The 23803-nt window shown below is 40.9% G+C and overlaps 1 protein-coding gene across 4 annotated transcripts in view; it reads left to right on the top strand.

Annotated features, from left to right (window-relative positions):
* Positions 1 to 23803, top strand: part of LOC146369785 (carboxyl-terminal PDZ ligand of neuronal nitric oxide synthase protein-like) — a 242441-nt gene that overhangs the window by 195606 nt on the left and 23032 nt on the right. For 3 of the 4 annotated variants that reach the window (XM_084909585.1, XM_084909586.1, XM_084909584.1), the window contains exons 9-10: positions 3684 to 3849; positions 8660 to 8836. In XM_084909585.1, the coding sequence (XP_084765711.1) occupies positions 3684 to 3849; positions 8660 to 8836 (343 nt within the window). Of the gene's footprint in view, positions 1 to 3683; positions 3850 to 8659; positions 16122 to 23803 lie in introns of those variants that run through there. The other variant, XM_084909587.1, reaches the window with a different exon arrangement.

The raw sequence follows: 23803 nt of genomic DNA, 5'->3' as shown, positions 1-23803 counted from the left end.
CGGAAGCAAAGTCCACATCCTGGGAGCCGGAAACTCAAAAGCACCGTCTCCTTTTGTCTTTGATCTGGACCCAGGTGCCACCAACAAACATCAGTCAGCTGGCCTAGTAGTGGCGTATGGATGTAAATGTTAACAGCACTATAAAGAGGAATGTGACCAATGAAGAGCTCTGAAAGTGGTCACCAAAATCTTAGACTGAAAACAACTTTACAATCCCCAAAGACTTTCGCTGATTACTTCATTTGCTTCTGACTGAAAAACGCTCAGATGATTTAGTTGGTTTGCTGTTTTGTTCTTCTTTCCCTGTGCAACTTTAATTAATGAACACACTGAAAATATGGTGCGATCGATCAATCGCTGCCATCTCCTAAGCTCACATCCTCTGAGCCTCTCATCTCACAATCGGTGTAGTTACTAGAAGATGGCCCACACTCGAGCTACATTCCCCACATAACTGGAGACAAATCCACTTTGTATTTAGGCTCAAAGTTCATATTGTATTTCATGAGAGTATATTTTAATTACAAGAATTTTATCCACGTTTCTCTCATCTGTGATAAAACCCAAGCTCTCAGTGGAAATAATAATCCATCGTTTTTGTTTTTGTTGTAGTTTTTTTATATAGTCTAAAATTCAACCCAGTTTATAAACAAAACGGTGCCAAAATACAGAAAAAAATATAAAAAAGATACAACTGAATACATAAAAGCAGAGAGCCCACTGATGAAAGCAACACAGTGTTGATCTGGCATTTTTAATACTGTCTTTAAAGTTATTATAGTGCATTGTGTACTTTTGTATGGTATTATATTCTGCCAGACCAAAGACGATTGTTTTGCAGATTTATACATTCATAAACGAGTCAGTTAAACTTATGGGATATTGTTGTTAATCACTCTCAAGCTGCTTTGGTGTTAATGAAATGAACAACATGTGCAGCAACAATGAGACAACCCTCGAACCAGGAATGGTTTTAAAGGTGGCGGCCACTGATGTTTTTTTTCCTCCTCACCGTTTTTGACTAGTTTTGACTAATTCTATAGTTTTACATTTGGCTAGGGTTAGTGTCACTACTGGGAGCATCACGCAATACCTGGACCCTACAGAGGTTGTGCAACTCCTCCAGTATGGAACATCAATATGTGTCATTGCTAGACGGTTTGCTGTGTCTCCTAACACAGTCTCAAGAGCACGAAGGAGATTCCAAGAGACAAACAGGTACCCTAGAAGAACTGGACAGGGCCGTAGAAAATCCTTAACCCATCAGCAGGACCAGTATCTGCCCCTTTGTGCAAGAGGAACAGGATGAGCACTGCCAGAGCTACAAAACATGGAAAACATTATGCTGCCTGTAGGGCTGCCACGATTAGTCGACTAGTCACGATTACGTCGACTATCAAAATCGTCGACGACTGATTTAATAGTCGACACGTCGTTTGAAGCTTTGTAAGATCACAAAAGACACAGGAATAAGTAGTAGGATTTAAGAGTGTAATAACGGACTGAAACAGAAGATGGCAGCACTGCATGTACAAGGATGCCAGCTGCCGTTAAACCCCGAAGAAGAAGAAGTAGCTCTGTAACAGAATTCATAGCGCAGCCCAGCTCAGTTTCCAACAATGGCGGCAGCTAGTTAGTTTTAATATTACTCTTATTATTCTTTCTGGGTCACAAAATAAACGTTTAACATATTTTCAGGCGAGAATGTAGCTGTGTAAACCTCAAATATCTTCTCAGTTTATCAAGGCACCACATATTTTCAAAAGCGCTCCGACGTTTTCGGAGACGTCTGTTACCCACTAGCTCGATAGCTAGCCGGGGGAAAGGCTCACTAGAGCCGTGAGAACACCGGACTCCCGGCAAATCGTTTTCAAACCCACCGCCGTCTTTCACTACTCAGGTTAAACATGATATATAAGTCACTTAGATAACTTAAAAATGTTATTGTTTGGCTTTTTTTTCAGTATTTTATTTGTTCCTGAGTAAATCGGTTTGGCTGAGATTAAAGTTACAGTTTTTACACAGCTGAATAAACGTCAAGCAGACAGCTGATTATCAGAAATGTGAGATGCTCGAGAATATACTCCGGTGTCCTGTTATATTTTAGATAGCAAGGAGCAGACGGCTGAGTTTATTAAACTCCACTGAAACAATCTGCAAATTTGATTTAAATTTAATAAACTATCATCTTGTCTTTATTTTTAGTTAGCACATAACTTAAACACTTAAAGCTGTAAGCTAATGATAGTTATGTAAGAGCAGATGCTGCTGGTGCAATAAGCTGTACGTTTTACGTCCAATGGATGCATGATCTGATTAGTCGACTAATCGCAAAAATAATCGGTGACTAGTCGACTATCAAAATAATCGTTTGTGGCAGCCCTAGCTGCCTGCAACATCGTTCATTAGGAATGTTTTGGTGGTGGATCAGTGATGGTCTGGAAAGACATGTCCACAGAGGGATATCGAGACCTCTACAGGTTAGCCAGCGGCACCCTGACTGCCATTAGGTACTGGTGCAGTGGACCTGGGTTCCTCCTGGTTCATGTCAATGATCAGCCTTATGTGGTGAGGGTATGCAGGCAGTTCCTGTAGGATGAAGGTATTAATGCTACTGACTGGCCCACACACGCTTGCCTGACCTAAATCCAATAGAACACCTCTGGGATGTTATGTTTCGGACCACCTGCAAAATGGACTAACCTGCCACATCATTTTATCGCTTTACATACCTGTCTTTGAATCTGTAGGGTGATCGTTTTCGTTTCCATCAAACAATGTGTCGCCCTTTCATTCCTAACACCTTACACTCGATATAAGTGTAGATATGCAGCATGATTTTTTTTTTCCAATATTGAGGTCTGAGTTCGTTTAAGTTTTTCAAGCAGTATATTTAATTTGAGTCCACTCTTTTCCAGGGTAATTAAAATGAACTTGTATATGACATGAGGACAAAATATACCACAAAACAAAAAAGGATTCAGTCTCAGATGTAGTCGGGCTTCTTTTCATGTGTGCCTAGTGTTTTAGAGCCAGATGTCATGCTTGATACTTGCAGTGACTGCACATTCAGATGCTGATAAAAATCTGTCCACCCTGTCTCTTAAGCTGTTACCCTCGTGGTGTTTGACTGATTCTAGTTTTCTTGTTGAGCTCAGACTCAGTGGTTTCTGTGTTGGGGGAAGGAGATGCATCAGCATTTTGTTCCGCTCTCTTTAGCTTGTCAAATCTCTCAGCCTCTTCCTCTGACTGTCATTACTTTTCTCGCTCCTGGAAAACTGCATAGACATTTAAAAAGGAAAAAAAAGGCAGATGCGTTACTATGACAACAACCTTGAGTCATGTCATTAGCTTCAGAAAAGCTGCAACACGGACCCATTCAAAGCATGTAAATGAACTTTTTGTATTTTCTTGTTGCCATTAAAGAAATATTTGCGGCAAACAGCACGCACCGCTGATTTCTCAGACGAGAAAATTGTGTTGGTAAGGTCAGCACAGTTTGGCCTTGGTCTTCACACAGACTGGGATGCGGTGCTTTGTTTTGTTTGGGGAATTCAGATAAGAGGAGCAACCTGGGAAAAAATGTTTCTGTGAGCTGGATTAGGTTTGCCTCGCTCATTACAGAGAATCCATTTCTCCCTGCTTGTCAACAGACTCTTGACCCCTCACATCTTCTGTTGCAGGTCCATCTCTTGAAGGACCAGCTGAGTGCAGAGGCCACGGCTCGGCTGGAGGCCCAGGCTCGCGTCCACCAGCTGCTCCTCCAGAACAAAGACCTGCTGCAGCACATCTCTCTGCTGGTTAAACAGATCCAGGAACTGGAGACCAAAATGTCTGGACCAAATTCCAGTGAGTGGACCTATAGACATGCATACTGTATAATACACTTTACATAAATAGAAATGTTCTGATGATATAAAAGTGCTCACACATCTACTGAATGTACAGGGCAAGAGTAGACAGGCTGCACCGGGCAAGTGTGTAAATTGTGACCTGCATCAGCCTCTGCTGGCAGTCAGTAGGAAATGGGATGTAGTTTGTAGTTCTTGCTTGAGGAAAAGACACAACATCTAAAGCAAGGTGTGTCAAGCATAAGGCCCGAGGGCAAAAATCAGCCTGGCAGAGACTTCAGTCTGTTTGACCGGACAGCTTTGGAAAATGTGATGCTCCCTCAACTTGTTCTGTAACTTTAGGCAATTATATCTCAGAGTTTAAGCCCAAACAGCCGTAGCAACAGATTTCTGTTTTACTAGAGCACCATTTCTTTGTCTGACCTACTCAACATTAACATGGGCTGTAAGTGTGTGAACATAATGTGCAGTGCCTTTGACATCTCTGATCTAGATGATAGGCTGCAAAAACACAGCACACGGGAGCCTTTTGGTTTCAATTCGGTTTTGGCCCTTACACAAAATGTAACTTTAATTCTTTAACTATAACAAGGCAGACTCATCCTTCAGATGTGTCCACGAAAATAGTTCTTTGCATTATAGTATCTTATTAATGCATTAATTGCTGTGTAGACTGCTGTGTTGTTCTTTGAGCTCAAGTCTTAGTTTTCATAAAGTTTCACTGATTAATTTTAACAGGCTTTGGATGTTTCTCACTGATAGAGAATAATCAGCATGCACACACTGCAAACATATACTACAAAGTAAGCATATTTAAATTTCAATATAATTCTAAAATATATAGAGACCTTAAAGTATTTAACAATAGTTATAAAACACAATATACATATAGAATGTAATAGGAAAAAAATGATAAATAACCAGTTTTTCATTAAAACTGTCAAAGACTTTTACTCCCAGGAAGTAAAAGGAAGTAAAAGGTTCCTGCTTTTAGTCTGATTCCGCTTTCTTTTAAAGACTTTTAAAGAAATTAGCTGGAGGGGGTTTATATTTATCTGGCCATGCACAATTTTACTTTCACATTATTTCATGTATTTTTGTGGGCTATAGATCTAAATTATTTATTATATAGTTTTATATTATTTTTATATAGTATATATTTTTTCCAGTAAGTAAAGGAAATATTACGTTTTCAGGTCTTGGAAGTGGGAATTTTCTTATTCCCGGTTAGAATTTTAATCTGGAAGGTTCCTTCTGATTTTTTACTCAGAAAGTCGGAGCAGCCCCACCAATCCTGAGTTAACAGTCCAAGATGGTGGCGGTAAACAGCGGTAAAACTGTAAACTGTGAGGCAGCAGTGCTAGCCACTGATCTACTGGGATTAAAAGACAAACATAAAATTAACACAGTAGTAATCTATATGATAAATAATAATTGTAATACCTCCATAGTTAATTCATTTTTACCCCTCAGCTGTAAAAGGCTCATAGGATATTGTCATCACCCCGCTGCCTGGCTGGCAAGCGGCACGTTAACTCAAGTTTGTGAATTCGATAACCCGAAAACGAGGCAACGTAGGATTTTCAAATTAACAGTATATGTTTATTTACTAAAGATCTTTTAATCTGTACTGCCACTGTTGTGTATGCACTCTTGTGACTCACAAAATAAGCCAAATCCAGAGCACTGACCAGGCTCTATCCATGAACGTGCTGCTGTGGTGTTCTTAAGCACAAAAACATGCATTATGTTGTATTGTTAGTGATGCATAAATCGCTCTACCTTTCCAAAAGCCGAAGCAAATCCTGTTTTTCCTCACATTTCCAGCTATCCTACCAGAACGCACAAACTTACTCCTGATTTCCAGCATCCAAGAGATAACTGGAACGTGGCATTAGTCGCTGTTAAAAACTAAAAGCAAATCAATTTTACACGGTGCAAGCAGAAGTGGGCCAGTTTAATGTCAATGACATAGTCTAACACAAACATACATGTTTCTGAATGTTTTGTCTTTTCTTCTCATATTTCACTGGAGAAAACTGGAGGAAAGTGTCAAGGGTCCTTTGATCATGCTGACTAGGTGATTGGTCAAAACAAGTCATGTCCTCTGATGTGTCTCCTTTATATCTACATTTCGATACAAGGTTTAAAGTTGTAAATTGTTCTGTTTCAAGGTAACATTATATCCCCAGGCAGAAAACTGTGTGCCAAATAATTCCTTTCATTTAGACATTCATCGGTCCCTTGCCTCTAACAACGTTCCTGCTGTGGAAAAAAAATGTACAACCAAGGCAAAGAGAAACTCTACCAAGCAAATGATATGGGAAAAAGCTCAACTGAATGAGCTGTGAGTGAGATATCTCACAGAACAGAGCTGTTCGGTCACACCAAAGGTGCCGTGACAAACAAGCAAATGTACAATGACAGTGACGAGAAAAAGTGAAAAATAGGCATGACGGAGGCAGAAAAAAGGCATTAGTAATTCTACATCACACTCTAGGTCAACACACATCATTGTCAGACATGCAGAGCAGACGTCCAGCAACACACGGCGCACAAAAGCATTAAAAAGCAGACGTGTCCAGTATAAGATGTCCTTTCCATGTCTCCCCCCTCACTACCACACAATTTTAGTCATCCGTTTCATCTGCTGTTGAGACTGTGTGTGTGTGTGTGTGTGTGTGTGTGTGTGTGTGTGTGTGTGTGTGTGTGTGTGTGTGTGTGTGTGTGTGTCTGTTCCTGTCTAGCTATCTTTGTGAGGACCGAAATCTGCATTCTACTATACTTGTAAGAACCAACAGTCACTTGTGAGGATGCCCCTGAGGAAATGTGGTTTTAGTGTCAGGGTTACAATTTGGTTATGGTTAGGTTTAGTTACCCTAGGGTTAGGCATTCATTTTTAATGGTTAGGGTTAATGGGAAACCATTACGTCAATGAAGGTCCTCACTAAGATAGCTGAACGGGTTGTGTGTGTGTGTGTGTGTGTGTGTGTGTGTGTGTGCGTGCATGCGTGCGTGTTGGTGGATGTTTAATATTTTAATATTCACACACTTTTCTGTGGACTTACTCAAAAACGTAGCTGAGTTCAAATGAAAGAGATTTTTCTAAAGCGCTATACTAAAGCAATTGTATCGTCTTTTCACGCATCACACAGCAGAAGAACTTTCTCATAACATGCTCTGACATGTCAAACACACACATAGCTAACATCCCAGTGGCTGAACTTCATCTGCAGGGTGTTGCACATGGATTCCACATGATAGCCCACTGCTGGGCAGCGTAGGCACCCAGGTTTGTGACTCCGATAACCTGAAAACGAGGATTTTCAAATTAATACCAAAAGCATAACTACTGAAAATCGCAGATCTCCAGTTTGAATCCTAGTGACCTCGACCTCAAAAGGCAGAGGTCAAGTTTTCTTAAAATCTTGTGGATGTGAAACTGTGAATGTGAAGCATCTGAAATCTACTAAAAGGCTGAGGGTTAAAACTGGTGGCCGCTAATATTTTTATCACCTTAAGTCAGCTGAGTTCCTGTTTCACTCTGTGTTATTAAACATTTAAAGTTACTGCTCTGAGTCTAGGTTATGGAGGTTATGTTTCTGGTTGCGGTTGCGTGCATGCGTGTCTGTCTGTAAAAATGACAGCTCGAAAAGTTTTGAATGAATTCTTATAAAACTTTCTAGGTGCCATTTTAATAATCCATTAACATTTGTTTTTTCATCCATCAAGGTCTTCAAGGTAAACATAACTTTAAGGTTATAGTAAGATACAGCACAGTGTAACAAAGCTTCATCTCAAACTAGTTTCTTGAACATGACAATGAGTTCACTGCACTCAAACAACCACCGCATCTTAATCTAAAAGCGCACCTTTGGCATGCGGTGGAACAGGAGCATAGCTATAACATGATGCAATTCTCCAGCAACTATGTGATGCCATCAGGTGAATATAGGTCAAAATCTCTAAGGAATAATCCCAACATCTGGCTGAATCCATGAAAAATTAAGGAAGTTGTCAAAACAAAAAAGTGATCCTCTTCAGAGCCTTCTGGCTGGGCAAAGGAGCAGCAGTGGCAGACAGTTCCTCTCAGTGTGCTGCAGATCTGAGCAGTTCAGGAGGTCCTTTATCCCACTGCAATAAGACTTTTTAAACACCCTCTGTGTGTGTGTGTGACAAAAAAAAAATACATCCCCTAAAAAAACCCCAAAAAACATGTATGTAACATAATCTAAAGCAGATTATACTGTAGAAGCAGTCTGAGAAGTTTTTGTAGATGTTTGATTGATGGAGTTGTTTAAACTCGAACACTGCAACTGCTGTGAACCCAAACAAGCTACTGCTACTGTCCTCTGCCAAGGAGTGAGTGAGTCACCCTTCATGTTTGTTCTGGGTTGGTATTGAAGACGTCTTTCTTTAATGCATCTCTTTCTCACTGTTCCAGCTCCAGGTCTGTGCTGTGTGCCCGTGAAGAACCCTGCTAAACTTGTTTCACTGAGCAGTCGTGATGATGATGAAATGCTTTGAAACATGTTGTTTTTTTCTCTTCTGCTTATGCTGTACGAGCATGCACTGATTCATTGGTCACAGAGTGATTTATTTTGCTGGGAGTTGTAATCTTATATTTACCACAATTCACAGATATGTATGTCACATACATTTTATCTTCTGCCTGCAAAGGTGATGGCAGATTCATTTCAATCAAGGCTCATTTTTAAAAGTGGTTGAAAACATTTTATGTATCTCTGTTCTTCACTTTCCACCTTTTGCTTCACCTGAAATCTCCTTGCTTTATCTCCTCCATCCAGTGGGTTCCCAGGACAGTTTGTTGGAGATCACCTTCCGGTCTACAGTACCTCCGGTGATATGCGACCCCACGACACCTAAGCCTGAGGTGTCAGCCCTCAACCTGCACACATTTGGCAACAGCGACGGGACCAGCAATGCCTTCTCATCATCCAACGGGACTCTGGGAAGCCCACTAGGTAGGGACCAATGTCTACTCAAACTGGAGTGTTTCCGTTTCCTCCCGGGACCCCCGGGGCCTCCACCTCCTCGACTCCCCTCGCCTCCTCATCCGCTCAAGATTAACAGGCCAGAGATCAAAAGTCCAGAAGCGTTAGAGGGTCCAGTAAAGTCTTTGTCCTGCGACGTCAAATCTCTGGGCTGCCTGGAATTCGCAAGGTTTCGCGAGTCGGGTATTGCCTCGGAGTACGAGTCAAACACGGACGACAGTGATGACAGGGAGGATGAGGATGAGGATGAGGGGGAGGACGAGGAAGAGGAAGACATGGAGATTTTTGGATGGGGAACAGATCAGGAGACAGTGAGGCTACTTAATGTTCTCAACAGACAGGGAACTCCTGACTGCCTGGGAGATGAAATAGCGGTGTAACACTTTAACCTGCCCCACCCCCCCATCCGGAGAATCCTATGGTGGCTTGTTTTGTTCACTTACTTAAAACTGCTGTGTGAGAGAGACATACATTGGATGTACACAACTACATAATCAAGGCTAACATGAATTTACCAATCACATTTTTTTTAACCTGATGTTGTTGGCAGATTAAAGCTATAAGCTGTCCTCTAAGGCACATTCAGCTTGAACTTGAAGTGAATTTAAGATAACTATGGTGTGTTAAGGGTTCAATATTGAGGAAGGGTACAAGAGGTGATCGAAGAATAACCACACTGATCCGGCCGGGTGAAGTCAAACGATGATTTAATACACGCGTGGGAAGATCGCTCTGTACGCAGACAGGAATTGATCTTCGACAAACCAAAGCATAAGCATATATTTTATACCATCAGGGCTTAACTTTAATGACGCCCCCTCAACGTCAGATCCATTTCATACATAGGTCAGATCAAAACCACAATAACTTTTAACACAGTTTAAAAGAATATTGTCTTCGTCTTCACGGCAGGTACTTCCTGTCACTGCCGGATGCTCGCTTATCATCTTGACACATCAGCAGCAGTTCTGCGACAAACTGCTCTTTTTGCAACCCCGAGCAAAACATGATTAAACTTTCACCTATAAATGATTCTCTCTAACCGAGTGTGTGTGTGTGTCTGTGTGCTAACCACAATTGCACCCTACTTCACCTCGCCGACTAGCTCCTGACCTCTCACCAGACAGAGAGACAGAAGCCACTCTCATATATGTAATCGCCGAACTGAAACTATGTATATGTCATCTACTGAATAAATGTTTTAATCAAGAACCTCTACTAAAAGCTTAATACAAGAATATGAACTTATAAACGATAATTAAAAATAACCTGATATAAGTGTTTTGTAAGCATGTATTGCAATTCCTTCTATGTTCTAGTTTCCCTCAGCATGTATCACCTGGACAGTCACGCCAGTGAAGCTTAAGACCCCTAATGAACCGAACATCAACTCAAAATAAGCACAGATATGCAATATGTATAAAGTAGTTATAACTGCATCTGGAATACAAGGTTAATATGATAACAGCATGCATAAACCTCTTAAGGCCATCTTAAAACTATCGGTTACATTGTTAAAGCAATGATTATACTGCAGATTATATTGTACTGGTAAAATACTTTTGTTCATTCCCACAGGTGTCAGCTGTTTTTAGACGGACATAAGGCTTCTATGGGAAAACATAACCTTGTACTGCATTCGAAGTCAGTACATTAAGTCACACTGGGGAAAACACTGCTGCCATGGTCTTTTGCCTCTGAAATGGTTGGCTTTAAAACGAGAGTAGGGCCTGCGATCACTCGTAGCGACTTGCCAGTCTGCTTTCAGTCTGAGAGATCAGGATGAGGTTAATTTGACCATTATGTGCAGTTTGGTGATAATGATGCTGCAGCAGTGTGAAAAGTTGCAAATCTGTTGTCCTCTACATAGAAATTCACGGGTTCGAGTCCGACCCGCTGCACTTTGCCGCACATCTTCCTCTTCCTCTCTCTCCCTCCGCTTTCCTGTCACTCTTCACTGCTCTGTCCAATAAAGCAGAAAAAAAGGCCAGAAATAAAATATTAATGAAATTCACACTAACTACTTGAATTCGGAATTCAGCTCATAAATTTGAAACACAAACTCAGAAATATGTCTGTGCAGTCAGAGTTGAACTGATGGGATGTCTTCCATCGGGACATGTGCTATCCCGATGGGATTAACAGTGGTGTCCCAGATGTAGAGGGCAGATAACTGATGGCTCTAAAACTGGACAACTCACAAGAAAACAGTCTAAATCAATTAATAAGGCCAGAGCATCAAATGTAAAAAGAAACCTAATTAAAATAGTGTCCCTTTAAAAAAAGGACACATGTGGGCACAAACAAATTAATAGCAGAATGATAAATCAGAAATCATCGACAGCATGACATCAGAGAGGAGACCAAACAAGAACATGCCAAACATTATAAATTTTAGGTTTGTCAAACTTATCATCCTCATACAGGAGGCAAAGAAACAAGTTCACACAGGGTAACAGGACATTTTGTTAGCTAGAGGTGATCACAAATCAGCTGTAAGCAAATAAAGTTTGATTATAGATAATTTGCTTCTAGTTCAGGCTGAATTTGCCTTAAGAATAATAATCTGAGTTGGTCACGTACCCTTGGAAAACACGAGTTTGAGCCTAATCGGTATGCACACATGCATATAGGGAAGGGTATTGATAAGATTTTCACGATTCCGATTCCACTTTCGATTCTGTTTAACGATTCGATTCTTTATCGATTCTCTTATCGATTCTTTTTAAAAAGGAGAACACTAAGGTCGATTAGCTTAGAACTTTGTTTTATATCTTCTCTTTGAACAAGATAGAAATTTAGGAGTAACATGGCCTTACAAACCCAACAGTGAGATCTTAAGAGATCCAGCCTACGGCTCTTCAATGAGGTGTCACAGGGTCCCCAGGAAAAAAATTGTAAATGTAAAATAATAAAATAAATATTCTTCTGTAGCAATAACAAAGTATAACATAAATTATTCTGTAGCAATTACACAAGAATATCCAGTAATGTCCCTGCCTACAATTAAACACATTCACTTACCGTAAATCGGGGGCATCTGCTGTGGCAAATGGGTGCAAGCCTTTGACCACAAACTTAGTCGCTGCTCGGTGACATTCGTCTATCCTGGACTAAAAGGAGACGCTACCGGTAGACTGCAGCGAGAACTGCCAGCGAGCGCCAGCCAGACTCCCTCTGTCTCATCATGGTCACCTAAACGCACAGTAATGGCAGGTTTTGTAATAAGGCAGATCGCGCTAACATAATATGCACTGTTAGTTGATTATTTACCTGCGGCATTAACGGGAGAGGACGTGCAAACGTTACCGCTGCTGCTGGGTTGAGATTCACGAGTCCGGAGCGGAATTAAAAACACGACATTCATTTAAGGTTATCGCGTGTTTTGTGAGCAAATGCTTTTACATATTCGTAGTGTTTCCTCCCTTAAATGAAATATCTACTTTGCAAGTATTGCAAGTCGCCCTGTTGTCACCCGTTCTCGTAAAGTATAACCAAACTTTTTGAGCGTTTGAGCCGCTTAGGCGCCGTGTTTCCTGCCAGGTAAATGACGCTCCGCAACGTGGTGACGTGATTCGGGGCGACTGGAATCGATAAGGGAATCGTTTGCAAAAATGGCAAACAATTCCAAGGAATTGAAACAGTGGGAACCGGTTCTCAACAAGAACCGGGTTTCGATACCCATCCCTACATGCATATACTCTTATTTCTTTGAATCTGTTGCTCCTGTTTGCTTCCTTTTGTTTCCTGTTTTTTCATGACACAGGCGTCCATCTATCAGACACACTTATCAGATTCAGACTCTTAAGTTTTCCCCTTTGGGTAAATTGAAGTTGTGATTCTGCGTGTACGCTGATGGTGTCATGGGGCTGTCAGGGTGTAACAGGTAATCAATCACTTAGCAAATGGAAGTTGTTTGAAACTGTACATATACAATAACTCCTCAAGGTTAGTTCAGGGGCAAGTGCTCACTCTGTCAACACGGACGGAGTAGCGATCATTCACGCTGACAGGAACAAGACAGAAGTGTTCGGGACTAAAGAGACCTGAGACTGACACGCTCTCGTCACAGCTGGAGTGAAAAGCAACTCTTCCTGCGATGAAGCACGAACAGTTGGGTCTAACTTTTCGAGGGACTTTGTTACTTTGGAAAGGGAAAGTCCTTTCTTCCTCTGTTCATAATTAATCAAAGACTATTTTTAGACAGAAATCTCTATCTACCTGTACAAACTTTGTTTTCTACACAGAAACTGTTGGAACTGCTCCATCCTTGACCGTCTTTTTTTGTCTCTCACTGTTTGTCAACTTGGTAGTCAGAGCATGTTTGCACTCTTTTCAGTTGTCCACGCACATATCTCCCCACTTTTTAATTTATGTAAAGCTGGGATTAGTTGGACCTCGAGGAATGCTGTTTGTTTCTCTTATTCATCTGGTAAACAAAAACTCTTCCCGCGTGCCAGAACAGTGGCTCGCGGATGACAGCCAAGAGCGGTCCCGTTTGTTTTAACCCAGCTCTGTGTACCGGCCTCCAGGCACAAGTCAATATTAAAGCATTTGTTTTGTTTCATGGGGAAAGCTACAGAGTTTTCATTTTTGTGTACCGTAGCCATAGTTTAACAGGATAGCCCTTCGCTCAGATCAGCACAGACAGTCGTACTTGGCAAAGGTAGACGCTGCAGAGATTTGAAGAGGAAGTGAGCCAAATCTCTAAGTGCTCAATATCTTTTTGCAAAGAGCTTTAGTCAGATTGGATTAAACCAGTAAACTGCCAGCCACTTGCCATCTGATTGTGTTTGTATTAAAAGATAACAAAGATCCTATCTGCTGTTTGTCTAAAGTTTGTTTGGATATTCGTGCCAAAGTGGTCGCACATGAGAACTAACTAGTGTTGCCAGTAAAGAATATGCAGGCCAGCTATAATTAGTTAACAGCATAGGTTTTCTCTGGCTTGACTTAAAATTGATCCAAAAGATCTAAATTACATTTCTAGACATATAGAACCGTTCTTAATTTCTGCGCTGAGACAATTACGGAAGATGAAAGCAAAAGAAAAAGTCACTAATACTGAAATAAGCAAATGGAGCTAATAGTTATACAGTCAGCACAAGAGCATACTGGCAAGCAGTCTAATCTGTTATCACAAAGACGAAGCACTTGATAGGCGAATGAGTAAATAATGTAGATCTGGTCATCCTTCAGTCAGAAACGCGATGTGAGGAGAGTAAGAGACTAAATAAGTCCCGACCAAGGTGAAACAGAGGGACACCAGATAAATCAATAAGTATCAATAATATAACTGTTGATTTTTCGATAGCCTTCCTTTACCGGTTTGTTCAGTGTGGAAAGCAGAGGTGCCAGCCAGCTACTAGGTTATGATTCACAGAAATGCCCGTGCCTTCTGCAATTTACAGACATCTCAATCAGCTCTATACTGCTGTATAAATCGGTGGATCTTGATAGACAAGTTCCAGTATAAGCATAAGGTTTATACCCAGTTACAGGGAAAAGCAGGTTTAAACCTAGATGGTCCCGAAACAACAGCAAGTTATACCTTAGGACCAGAGTTGCAGACAAGTATCTTAGTCCCATCTGTCGTCGACTTGACAGATCCAAACAGACTGAAAACACAGCAGAAAAATAACGTGCTATTAGTTGTTAAGCAGCAATGGTTTTAAAAAAGAGAATCAATAATTCTTCACCTTGGGTAGATTTTGAAATATGCTCCTCAACAGCAATCATTCATGTTAAAAAAGAAAGGGTACTTGATAGGAATTGTAGTAGCAAAACAACCATGTTTGATGGAAGCAAAGACCTGCGTCTACTGTTGAACAGAAGAACTACAGTTCGGGCAAGTTGCGCGCTTGGATTTCCATATTGATATTTTCCATTCACAACAGAAAGAAGCATTTCCAATATTCCAGCTCTAAGAATTCCCAACAGTGTACTCTTAAACTTCTTTGAAGTGCTTGCTTTTCTTTTGACTGTTGGAGCAGTCGGCTAAGGCGTCAGATCAAACCAGCAACACTGTGGTGTATGTCCTCTGATCGAAACCTTATCCTTCACATTGTCTTTTTTATCCCTCTTTCCTTGTGTTGTGTCTCTCTTTTCCCCTGCTGTCATTTGTACATGTTAATTTAAATAGTTTAAATCTTCACGAGTGGTTGAGCGCATGGCACAGGGGTGCAGATGCCTTCAGCGATCAGTCCCTCATTGAATTCCTGGCTGTCTAGACATTTGCTGCTGCTATTGTCTCCTAGTCTCTTTCACTATATCTCTACTCCCTCTCCCCACTGTTGCTATGTAATTAAAGCAGAAATGCCCAGAAAAACCCCCACACACACGTTTAAGTCACATTTCAGCTTTTGATGCAATCACCGTCAGATAATGCAGTCATTTAAATATAATTAGAGGGCGCTTAATATCGACCAAAGACAAATTCAAACCTGTTGTGATAAATCATCAGTTAAAGCTCTGCTCTGATATTATGGTGATTTAAAAAGATGACCTTACCTCATGATTCAGGTATTCATTTTAATCAAAGAATGTGTCTGGTCATCAAGACCGAAATTACCTCGGTGTCAGGCTCATTCACATTCTTTGGCTTATGCAGAGGAAGATTATGTGAAAGCCTTAGACAAGGTATTCCAGGAGGCCAAGCATTATGTGACTTGAATTACACAAAACTAGCTTTTTTTGGCAACTTTATCTGTTTGCACTACTTCTCAAATTCCTTTTGTTGATTATATAAAAAGTTGTATTTTTTCTTCTGTTTATATATAAAAACACTAAGGGCAAGATCATTAGGTTGTGAAAATAACTTGAGTTTAGCATCTTGATCTGCCCAGTCGATTTGTCATATAATTTCACTAATGTGTGACCAGGTAAACAAATTATAAACTACTTTAAACACAGCTTCCAGTCTGTAAATCTAACCATCCTCTCATACCCTCAGTTAGTGAACGGGTGCATCGGCGCTGTAGGCAAGTTGTGTGAAATAAAAGCAAAGCTAAATTCAAAGGACTGTTCAGAAGACAAGGGGCAAAAAAGATCCTCAAATCAAAATATTTTCTTCTTTTTTTTCAGTAGCCAGTGGTTGTAAATTAAATACTTTGAATTTTGGATTTGATGGTAAAATAAAACACACTGGTAGAACCTTGTCATTTTTATTTTATAAAATTGAAAAAACAAATTCCTTTTACCCTATCAGAGTCGCGAGCAGGCTACAGTCTATCCCAGCTACCATAGGCAAGAGGCGGTGTACACCCTGGACAGATCACCAATCTGACACAGGGCTAACATAGAGAAAACCAACTAACCAAACCCAACTAACTGCATGTCTTGGACTGTGGGACGAAGCTGTAGTACCCAGAGAGAACCCTCAGAAACACAGGGAGAATATCAGACATAAAAAGGCTGGTCAGATGGTGGAGTCCAACTCAGGGCCTTCTTGATGTGAGGCACCACCATACTGCCCTAAAAAACGAATATATTGATTAAATTAGATAAAACTGCTTTGTTACCTTTAGTTATCCTGTTATGAAAAAGTTTAAATTTCCACAGGACTCTGCAGGACTATGTAAAAATTAAATACACCTCATCATCATTCAGTAGGTTGTAGAACTTGACTTGAAATTTATCGTTCTCTGTGTCTTTATCGGTCTTCCACACTGTTTTGGAAGAATTTTTGCCCACTCTTCATTAGTTTAGTTGACATTTGTGGTCATTCATTTATGCACAGCTCTCTCAAGGTCCTGCCACAGCATTTCAGTTGGGTTGAGGTCCAGGCATTGACTGGGCAGTTGCAACACCTTGATTCTATTCATTTTCAGTCAGTCTATTGTAAACTGGGAGTCACTGTCCTTTTACGTGACCCAACTTTTCCAAGCTTCAGCTGTTGGACAGATGGCCTCACATTTGACTCTAGAATACTTTGGTATACAGAGGAGGTCATGGTGGACTCAATGACTGCAAGGTGCCCAGGTCCTGTGACTCCAAAATAAGCCCAAATCGTCACCTCTCCACTACCTTGCTTGACAGTTGGCATGATGTGTTTGTGCTTATATCCTATGTTTGGTTTTTACCAAATCTGCCACTGCACATAACAGATAAACATCTCCACTTTGGTATTGTCTTTCCAAAGGACATTGTTCCATAACTTTTTTGGTTGTTCAGATGCAGCTTTGCAAACCAAAGCCATGCTGTCATGTTTCTGTTTTGTTTTGCTTTTACAGAGAAGAGGCTTTCTCCTGGCAACTCTTCCAAATCAGCCATACTTTGACATTTTCTAATTTCTAATAACATTTAGCATACTAATTGAGGCCTGTGGAGTCTGACATGTAGCTCTTGGGGTTACGCAGTTTCTCTTGTTTCTCTAAGGATTGCTCAGTCTGACCTTAGGTTGAATTACCTGGGATGTGGCAATATGTTAACATGCAAAGGCCAGATCAGCAAATGACCAAAATTGGCTTTTTTTTTCCCAAATGGAAGAAGTAAGTATGCACATATTTGTTATCACAGATCTGCACAGAGTGCTGTAAAAAGCGTTTTCACTTGAGTGTATGTTCGTACATTTACATTTTAGTAAACCCTTTTCGTGGTTTAACAAAACAAGTTACCCCAAAGTCAAATATTCTATCAAATATTAAATATGCTGGCCAGTAGTGCTGTTTGTTGTTAAAATTATTTTGATATGAAGAGTGTACCTAAATGTGATTTGGGGATGAACTATCCCTTTACCAGTATTGCACAGTGCATTTTACACTCATGGTTTAGCCATTTGCATGTCTTAAGTTGCATGTCTTTATTCCTAACCTCGCTATTCTGCTCAGGCTTTGGCTAAATAGTCTTTTCTACTTCTATCTGATTTCATCTATATTTCTCTCACACACTTGACCTTAACTTTATTCCCCTGATCCCCACTTTTGCGCCGACCTCTCCAAAATGTCAGACACGCTGTAATTCTAACCAGTCTCTTGTTGTTGTTTTCTATATTAGTGATACATGTTGTGTGTTTGGAGGAATAAAGTACAGCCCACAGCCTTTAACCTTGACAAAGAGGTTAGTAATTACTGCTAAAGTACGTGTGGAGGACAAAGTGTTATTATGAGGGTCTTCTTTTCATGAAATCTTTATTAATATAACCATCTGTTCTGTGGATTTATAGAGAGATCACATTTGGAGGCAAAGCAGACAGGATGGGTGTGTGCAGGTTCAGTTTAGTGTGAAACTCATTCCTACTTTGTAACTAGTTATTGATTGAGGCTGTAATGAATTTACAGGACAGCTGAATTCTGGAAAAAAAGAAGTGTCTGTTTCTGGTTGCTCGTCTGCAAGTAGTGTTGGACTGAAGACATCTAGAATTGATAGGCCTCTATTTGCATCCAAGGGTAATAGCAAGCATCAGTCCTCACCAGTGAAGAGTAAAAATTTAAATCTGTCCCAAACTCCTTTAAAAGTAGAAAATGTTTGACCTTGAGAGGTTGAGATACAATACTGTTGTAATATAAGAGGTTCGCCTCCACACTCAATCGCCAGTAGATTGTGTTGAAAAGGTTTAACTCTCGTATCTACAGATGCTTCAAGTCGGGTCCGGTCTTAAATCTTTATCTTTGTTGCAGCTTGTCTCTCTCACGCGTACTCTGTGATTTCCTCCCTCTTCTCAGCACTGATAAAATGTCTGGCTGGGATTTTTGCTGTGATTCGGAGGCCACGTTGCCAACCCGTCTGACCAAGCACAGCAGGGTTTGGTGACTTGTATCGATTTCCCCGTCACAAGTGCGTGTTGTTCGAAACCGGGGTTAACTACTGGGATAGAAAGGGAGCGAATCAATACACAGTACACAACTCACACTGTCACCAGCAGGGACACGCTCAAAGGCAACACACACACAAAGCAAATGCATAGCAGGTTCAGAGCTAGCCAACCAAGGCATGGCACACACCTACAAGCAGTGGAACTCAAAACTGTCTGGCCTTGGTTGGCCGTGGCATGCACTGTGCAGTCTTCAAGGGGTACAGCAGAGACTGTTTTCATTACTTTGCTTCTGTGCTTCAGCAAATTGGTTTTGAACTTACAATAAGGTTAAAATACAGACTTTAATACTGTTTGTTCATGTCCAAGTTGGATGGCCGGTGTTGGAGCATAAAAAGGTGTCAGAACTTTAAAAATGGCTACTCAGTTACTTTCATCTTCTTTTTGTCCAACAGCAAGATGACCTGAAATGTATTTATATATAACGAGCAGAGCAGCACACTCGATAACCTGGATACCTGAAACGCAGCTTTGCTCCTCTGACATAAAAACTCACCAACAACTGTAACTGTAGCAAACATAGAACAAATCAGTATGAAAGAATGTGGATGCTATGATCTCTGCTGTCTATAATTTCCCATGGCAAACCCAGGATGTTTCTGAGATGAAACAAGTGCTCAATATAGTAGACGCATACAGGAGAAGTAAATGTCTTAGACAAACCAACCAAGCAGTACTCTAGGGAAATGTTGTCCAAAGCTCTTGACTGACGGGAAGCCAAATAAACAAAAAAAACCTGTCAGTCTGCTGCTAATATGCACAAGCATATCAAGGGTTTAAAGAGAGCATTTCTCTTGTTGAGGTCAGAGGCCAGAAGAGAATGGCCAGACTGCTTCAAGTAAATAGGAAGGCAACAGTAACTCCAATAGCTACTCATTAAAATAAAGGTATGCACAAGAGCGTCTCTCAGCATGATGAACCTTGACCCAGAACTCCTCACAGGCTCGTCGAAATTTAAAATTGACTGATTAAAAAAATGTTCCCTGTTTTTATAGTAGGGTCAGAATTTTGCTTAAACAACATCCTGTCTTGTATCAGTGGTTCAGGTTGGTCATGATGGTGTTATTTTATGGGGGATTGTACCAATTTAGCTTTGTTTCTATGCTGCAACTTTCCTAAGTGTTGTTGCTGACCATGTCCATCCCTTCATGACCAGCAAAGGGAAGATGGTCTCAAAGTTTCATATCATTTCAAATTGGTTTCTTGAACATGACAATAAGTTCACTGTACTCAAATGGCCTCCACAGTCACCAGATCTCAATAGAGAATCTTTGAGATGTGGTGGAAAAGGATATTTAGATGTGCAGCTGACAAATCTGCAACTGTGTGATGCACTCATGTCATTATGGACCAGAATTTCTCACATTTGTTTCCAATCTGTACCACAAAGAATTGATGTAGTTCCGAAGGCAAAAGGGGGTCCTACCTGATACTAGAAAGTAGGGGTGCAACAATACTCGTATCGATATTGAACCGTTCGATACAGTGCTTTCGGTTCGGTACGCATATGTATCGAACAATACAAAATTTTTAATTTATTTTATCAACTTTTCTTCGGACGATGCTGTCTGTGTTGACAGCTCAGTGGGTCGAGCGCAGATCCACTGAGCACAGCGCAAGCTAGCAAGACAGAAGCTAAGCTCGTTGCAACATGGCAAATTGAACCTCCCCCACCCTCATTCAGATCTGGCCTTTGGAACTATTTTGGTCTTCATGTGAAGCATGACCCTGAAGGTAAGCGCGTCATGGACTAAAGTAAAACAGTATGTCGGATGTGCCACGCAATGCTCAATTACATTGGTGGGAACTAGTGTGTTAGCAGTTAGCTCGTTAACGTGTTGGCCGTCCAGCCCCACGCACGGGGCGATCCGCGGTAGCTCATTAACGGAGATTTGCCGTGTTGTGGCGTTAACGTCATTTCAGATTAACGCTGACAGCACTAGTGGGAACACAACGAATATGACTGCACATTTACGCCGACATCATCCTAGTGCAAAGACAAGTGGAAGCAGACAAAAACAACAAGCACGCATGCTACAAACTTTACCCGAGTGATTTAGACAGCCGTTAGCACATGATTCTCCTTATGGGGACCTGATATGTTTAATATGCTGCTGAGAATATAGCCCAGAAGAAGCGTATAGTATAGCTTTTATTTTGGAAAGAGCCATTTCTCTGTAATAAACTCTCTTTTCCAAAGATGAGTGATTTCTCGATCAGATAGATTTATTATTTTATCCCTTTGTTGTTTCAGCAACATTAAATTTAAAAACTGTACGTTTGAGTTAAAATATATATTTATAATTTTAATAAATGACAAATTAAAAAAGCATGAACATTTTTTTGTATTGAAAAAATATCGAACCGTGACACCAAAGTATCGAACCGAACCGAACCGTGAATTTTGTGTATCGTTGCACCCCTACTAGAAAGGTGTACCTGTTAGAGTATCTGGTGAGTATAGGTGTAATGTTTTCTGATTATTTTCAGCTATTTATTTTTACTCTTTGACTCTACTACTGCAGCTTGTCATGAGTCACAGTTCAAAATAAACCCTGTTTAACTCTGCAGCCCTGAGTTCATCTTCTGTCTAAAACAAGTTGTTTAGGTCATTTTACTCTTCCTTTAAGCCTACTTTTTGATTGGCTACTCCTCGCATGCAGAAGGTTTACACAGCCTGTGTCTTATGGTCATATTTTACATGGCTTCTCTTGTTGAAATCTCACATAGCCAAGAGTAGAAAACACTGTGTGAGGCGGAGCTTTGAGACCAGTTTAAGTATTTGCCTCACAGGGATTGCGCAGATACTGAATTCATAATTTGAAACATTGACCATGTTTAATATGAGAGTTCATTATTGTAACACAATAAATAAGTAACCAAGCTGACCTTCAACTGATGCTGGCTACAAAGTAAATATGTTCAGGTCATTTTATCTTTGAATATAAAACACATAAACAACAATAACATTTAGTACATGAGAAAAACACTGGATATGATGAAAGTCACTTCCACATATTGATTTGTTCATGTTTATTGTGCCCCGGTTCTTTGTGTATGGGCCACATATTCACAAAGAACTGTGTGTGCCAAGTGCCGTGTGCTTGTTAGGAACTGGCTGAGGTCGTTTTCTTTAATGTGAAAGTAGTGCTGACAGAGACACGAGGAGTTAGTAGGTCGCATATAAACAAACAGTCATGGCAGCTCCTCACAGTGCTGAAATTAATGACCATGTTCGCCAGAAGAGCAGAGGGAATAAAGGACTTCCAAAGCTGAGCAATTAATCCTCTGACTTCGACATTAATGATTGGAGCCAAGTAGGAGTTCACCAAAAAAGATTCCCACTAACTAAACTTTGCAGACCAAGCAGCATCAACCAAAAAGATGGAGTTCATTAGTTTATGTCTGTGGGTGCATTAGCGTCTTGAAGTTTTATGCTTTCTTAACATTTTGTGTCCATTGAGCTTTGGTTCCCCATTGGTATCATGTATTCACAGTCTCTGACAGTGGTCTCCCACTGGGTCAGAGGATTTGAACCAGACGCCTACCACTCACTATCCAACTTTTTCAGCTTCCTCGAGAAGGCATTTTTCTTGCTTCTCTCTCAGCATTTACACACGTCTGCATATCCATTTGAAGGCAGTAGAGACCTCAGCGAAAACCATGCTCATGTTCTGACTCGATTCCTGCTGTGCATTGACATCTGGATGTCTTTGATGTTCCCACGGTGCAGAGCTAAAGGCCATGCTAAGCAGCAGCCTGGCCTGGTACATAATCTGGAACATGTGCAGCTCCAGATGTAAAGAGATAAAATGAGCAAACTTATCGCAGCACAGCTGAAGGCCCGTCTCATCCGCATCTGCCTGTCAGCCCGTCTGTCTTGTCCCATTTCTTCCCTTCTTCTAAAGCTTCCTTTGTGTCTTTTCACTTATGCGCTGACAAAAGCGAGCTGACAAATGTAGTGCGTACACATGCTGAATTTAAAGTGGAGGTGGAAGATGGAATCAGCCTCAAAGAGAACAACTCCCACTGAGCCAGGTGGGGGCTGAAAGGAAAGACAAGAGATAACTTTGATCATTTTTAGCTCTCAGTTAGATACATCTCAACTTTATTAGTGTTTGATGTGTCATAGTAGGACTGGAAGTATGACATATTTAGATACATCGTATCCCTCACCATGCCTTTAAGAACCAACTCAGATTGCCAAATAATGTTGAACACACAAGAAGCACAGTTTGTTTCAACCCCCCCCATGCCTTTGAATAACTGCCTCATTACTGCATAGCCAAAAGGCTCAGTGGACACACATTCTTATCTGTACACTTTGTACTGTTGTTCTGCTGCCTTTCTGGGCTGGGTCATTGATTCCAGTGGAATACCTGGGGATACCTGAAGCTACTTTTTGCCAAGTCATGAGCTGGTCACCACAGTGGGTGGCTATGCATGTTTGATTTGGCATTTTTAGGCTGGATCCTGTCCCTGATGCAACCTCCAAGGGAATTTACAACAGTTCTTAATAGAATGGACCAAAAACACACAAACCTAAACTAAGAGAATTAGATAAAGCCAGAAAGTAACCGAATACCCGGAACCACAGCCCCATTATTTTCTTGCTGCCTCGTTTCCCCCTTGCTGCTTCTTTCATGGCGACACTCATATTTTGGTGACTCAGACACTCTCACCGGGAGCTGTGGGGTCAGACAGACTGTGATGTGGCAAATGACTGAATGAATTATTGATCTGATGACTTTGATCTGGAGGCGACTGAAGGCACACAGACATGTCTGGCTACAACCAAGCAGTCTTGTAGTCTACCCTCTGTTTGTAGGTCTCCTATTTCTCTGGCTTATTTTCCATCACAGTGGACGTCTCGGTACATTAATTTTAGCAGCACAGTTACCCTAAACTGCTGATTATTGTAAGACCAGTGGGAGAGTTTGAGAAATCTTTCACATGATACATTGTTGCAGGTCACCTGTATTTCAAGAGACATCTAGTGTTATATGTCTCCATCTAGTAGACGTATGACCATTCCTGTCTGGGTATGCACAGTCTCATCTTCTCAAAAGTGACTAATTGGTGTGAACTCTGTCTTAATCGTGACAGGTTTACAGAAGGTCCATGAA

Source organism: Perissodus microlepis, chromosome 17 (genome assembly GCF_051167445.1).
Source record: "Perissodus microlepis isolate ML-2025 ecotype Zambia chromosome 17, ASM5116744v1, whole genome shotgun sequence".
NCBI lineage: Eukaryota > Metazoa > Chordata > Actinopteri > Cichliformes > Cichlidae > Perissodus > Perissodus microlepis.
Note: the sequence above shows the minus strand (reverse complement) of the source record. Positions and strands in the feature narration are given on the sequence as shown.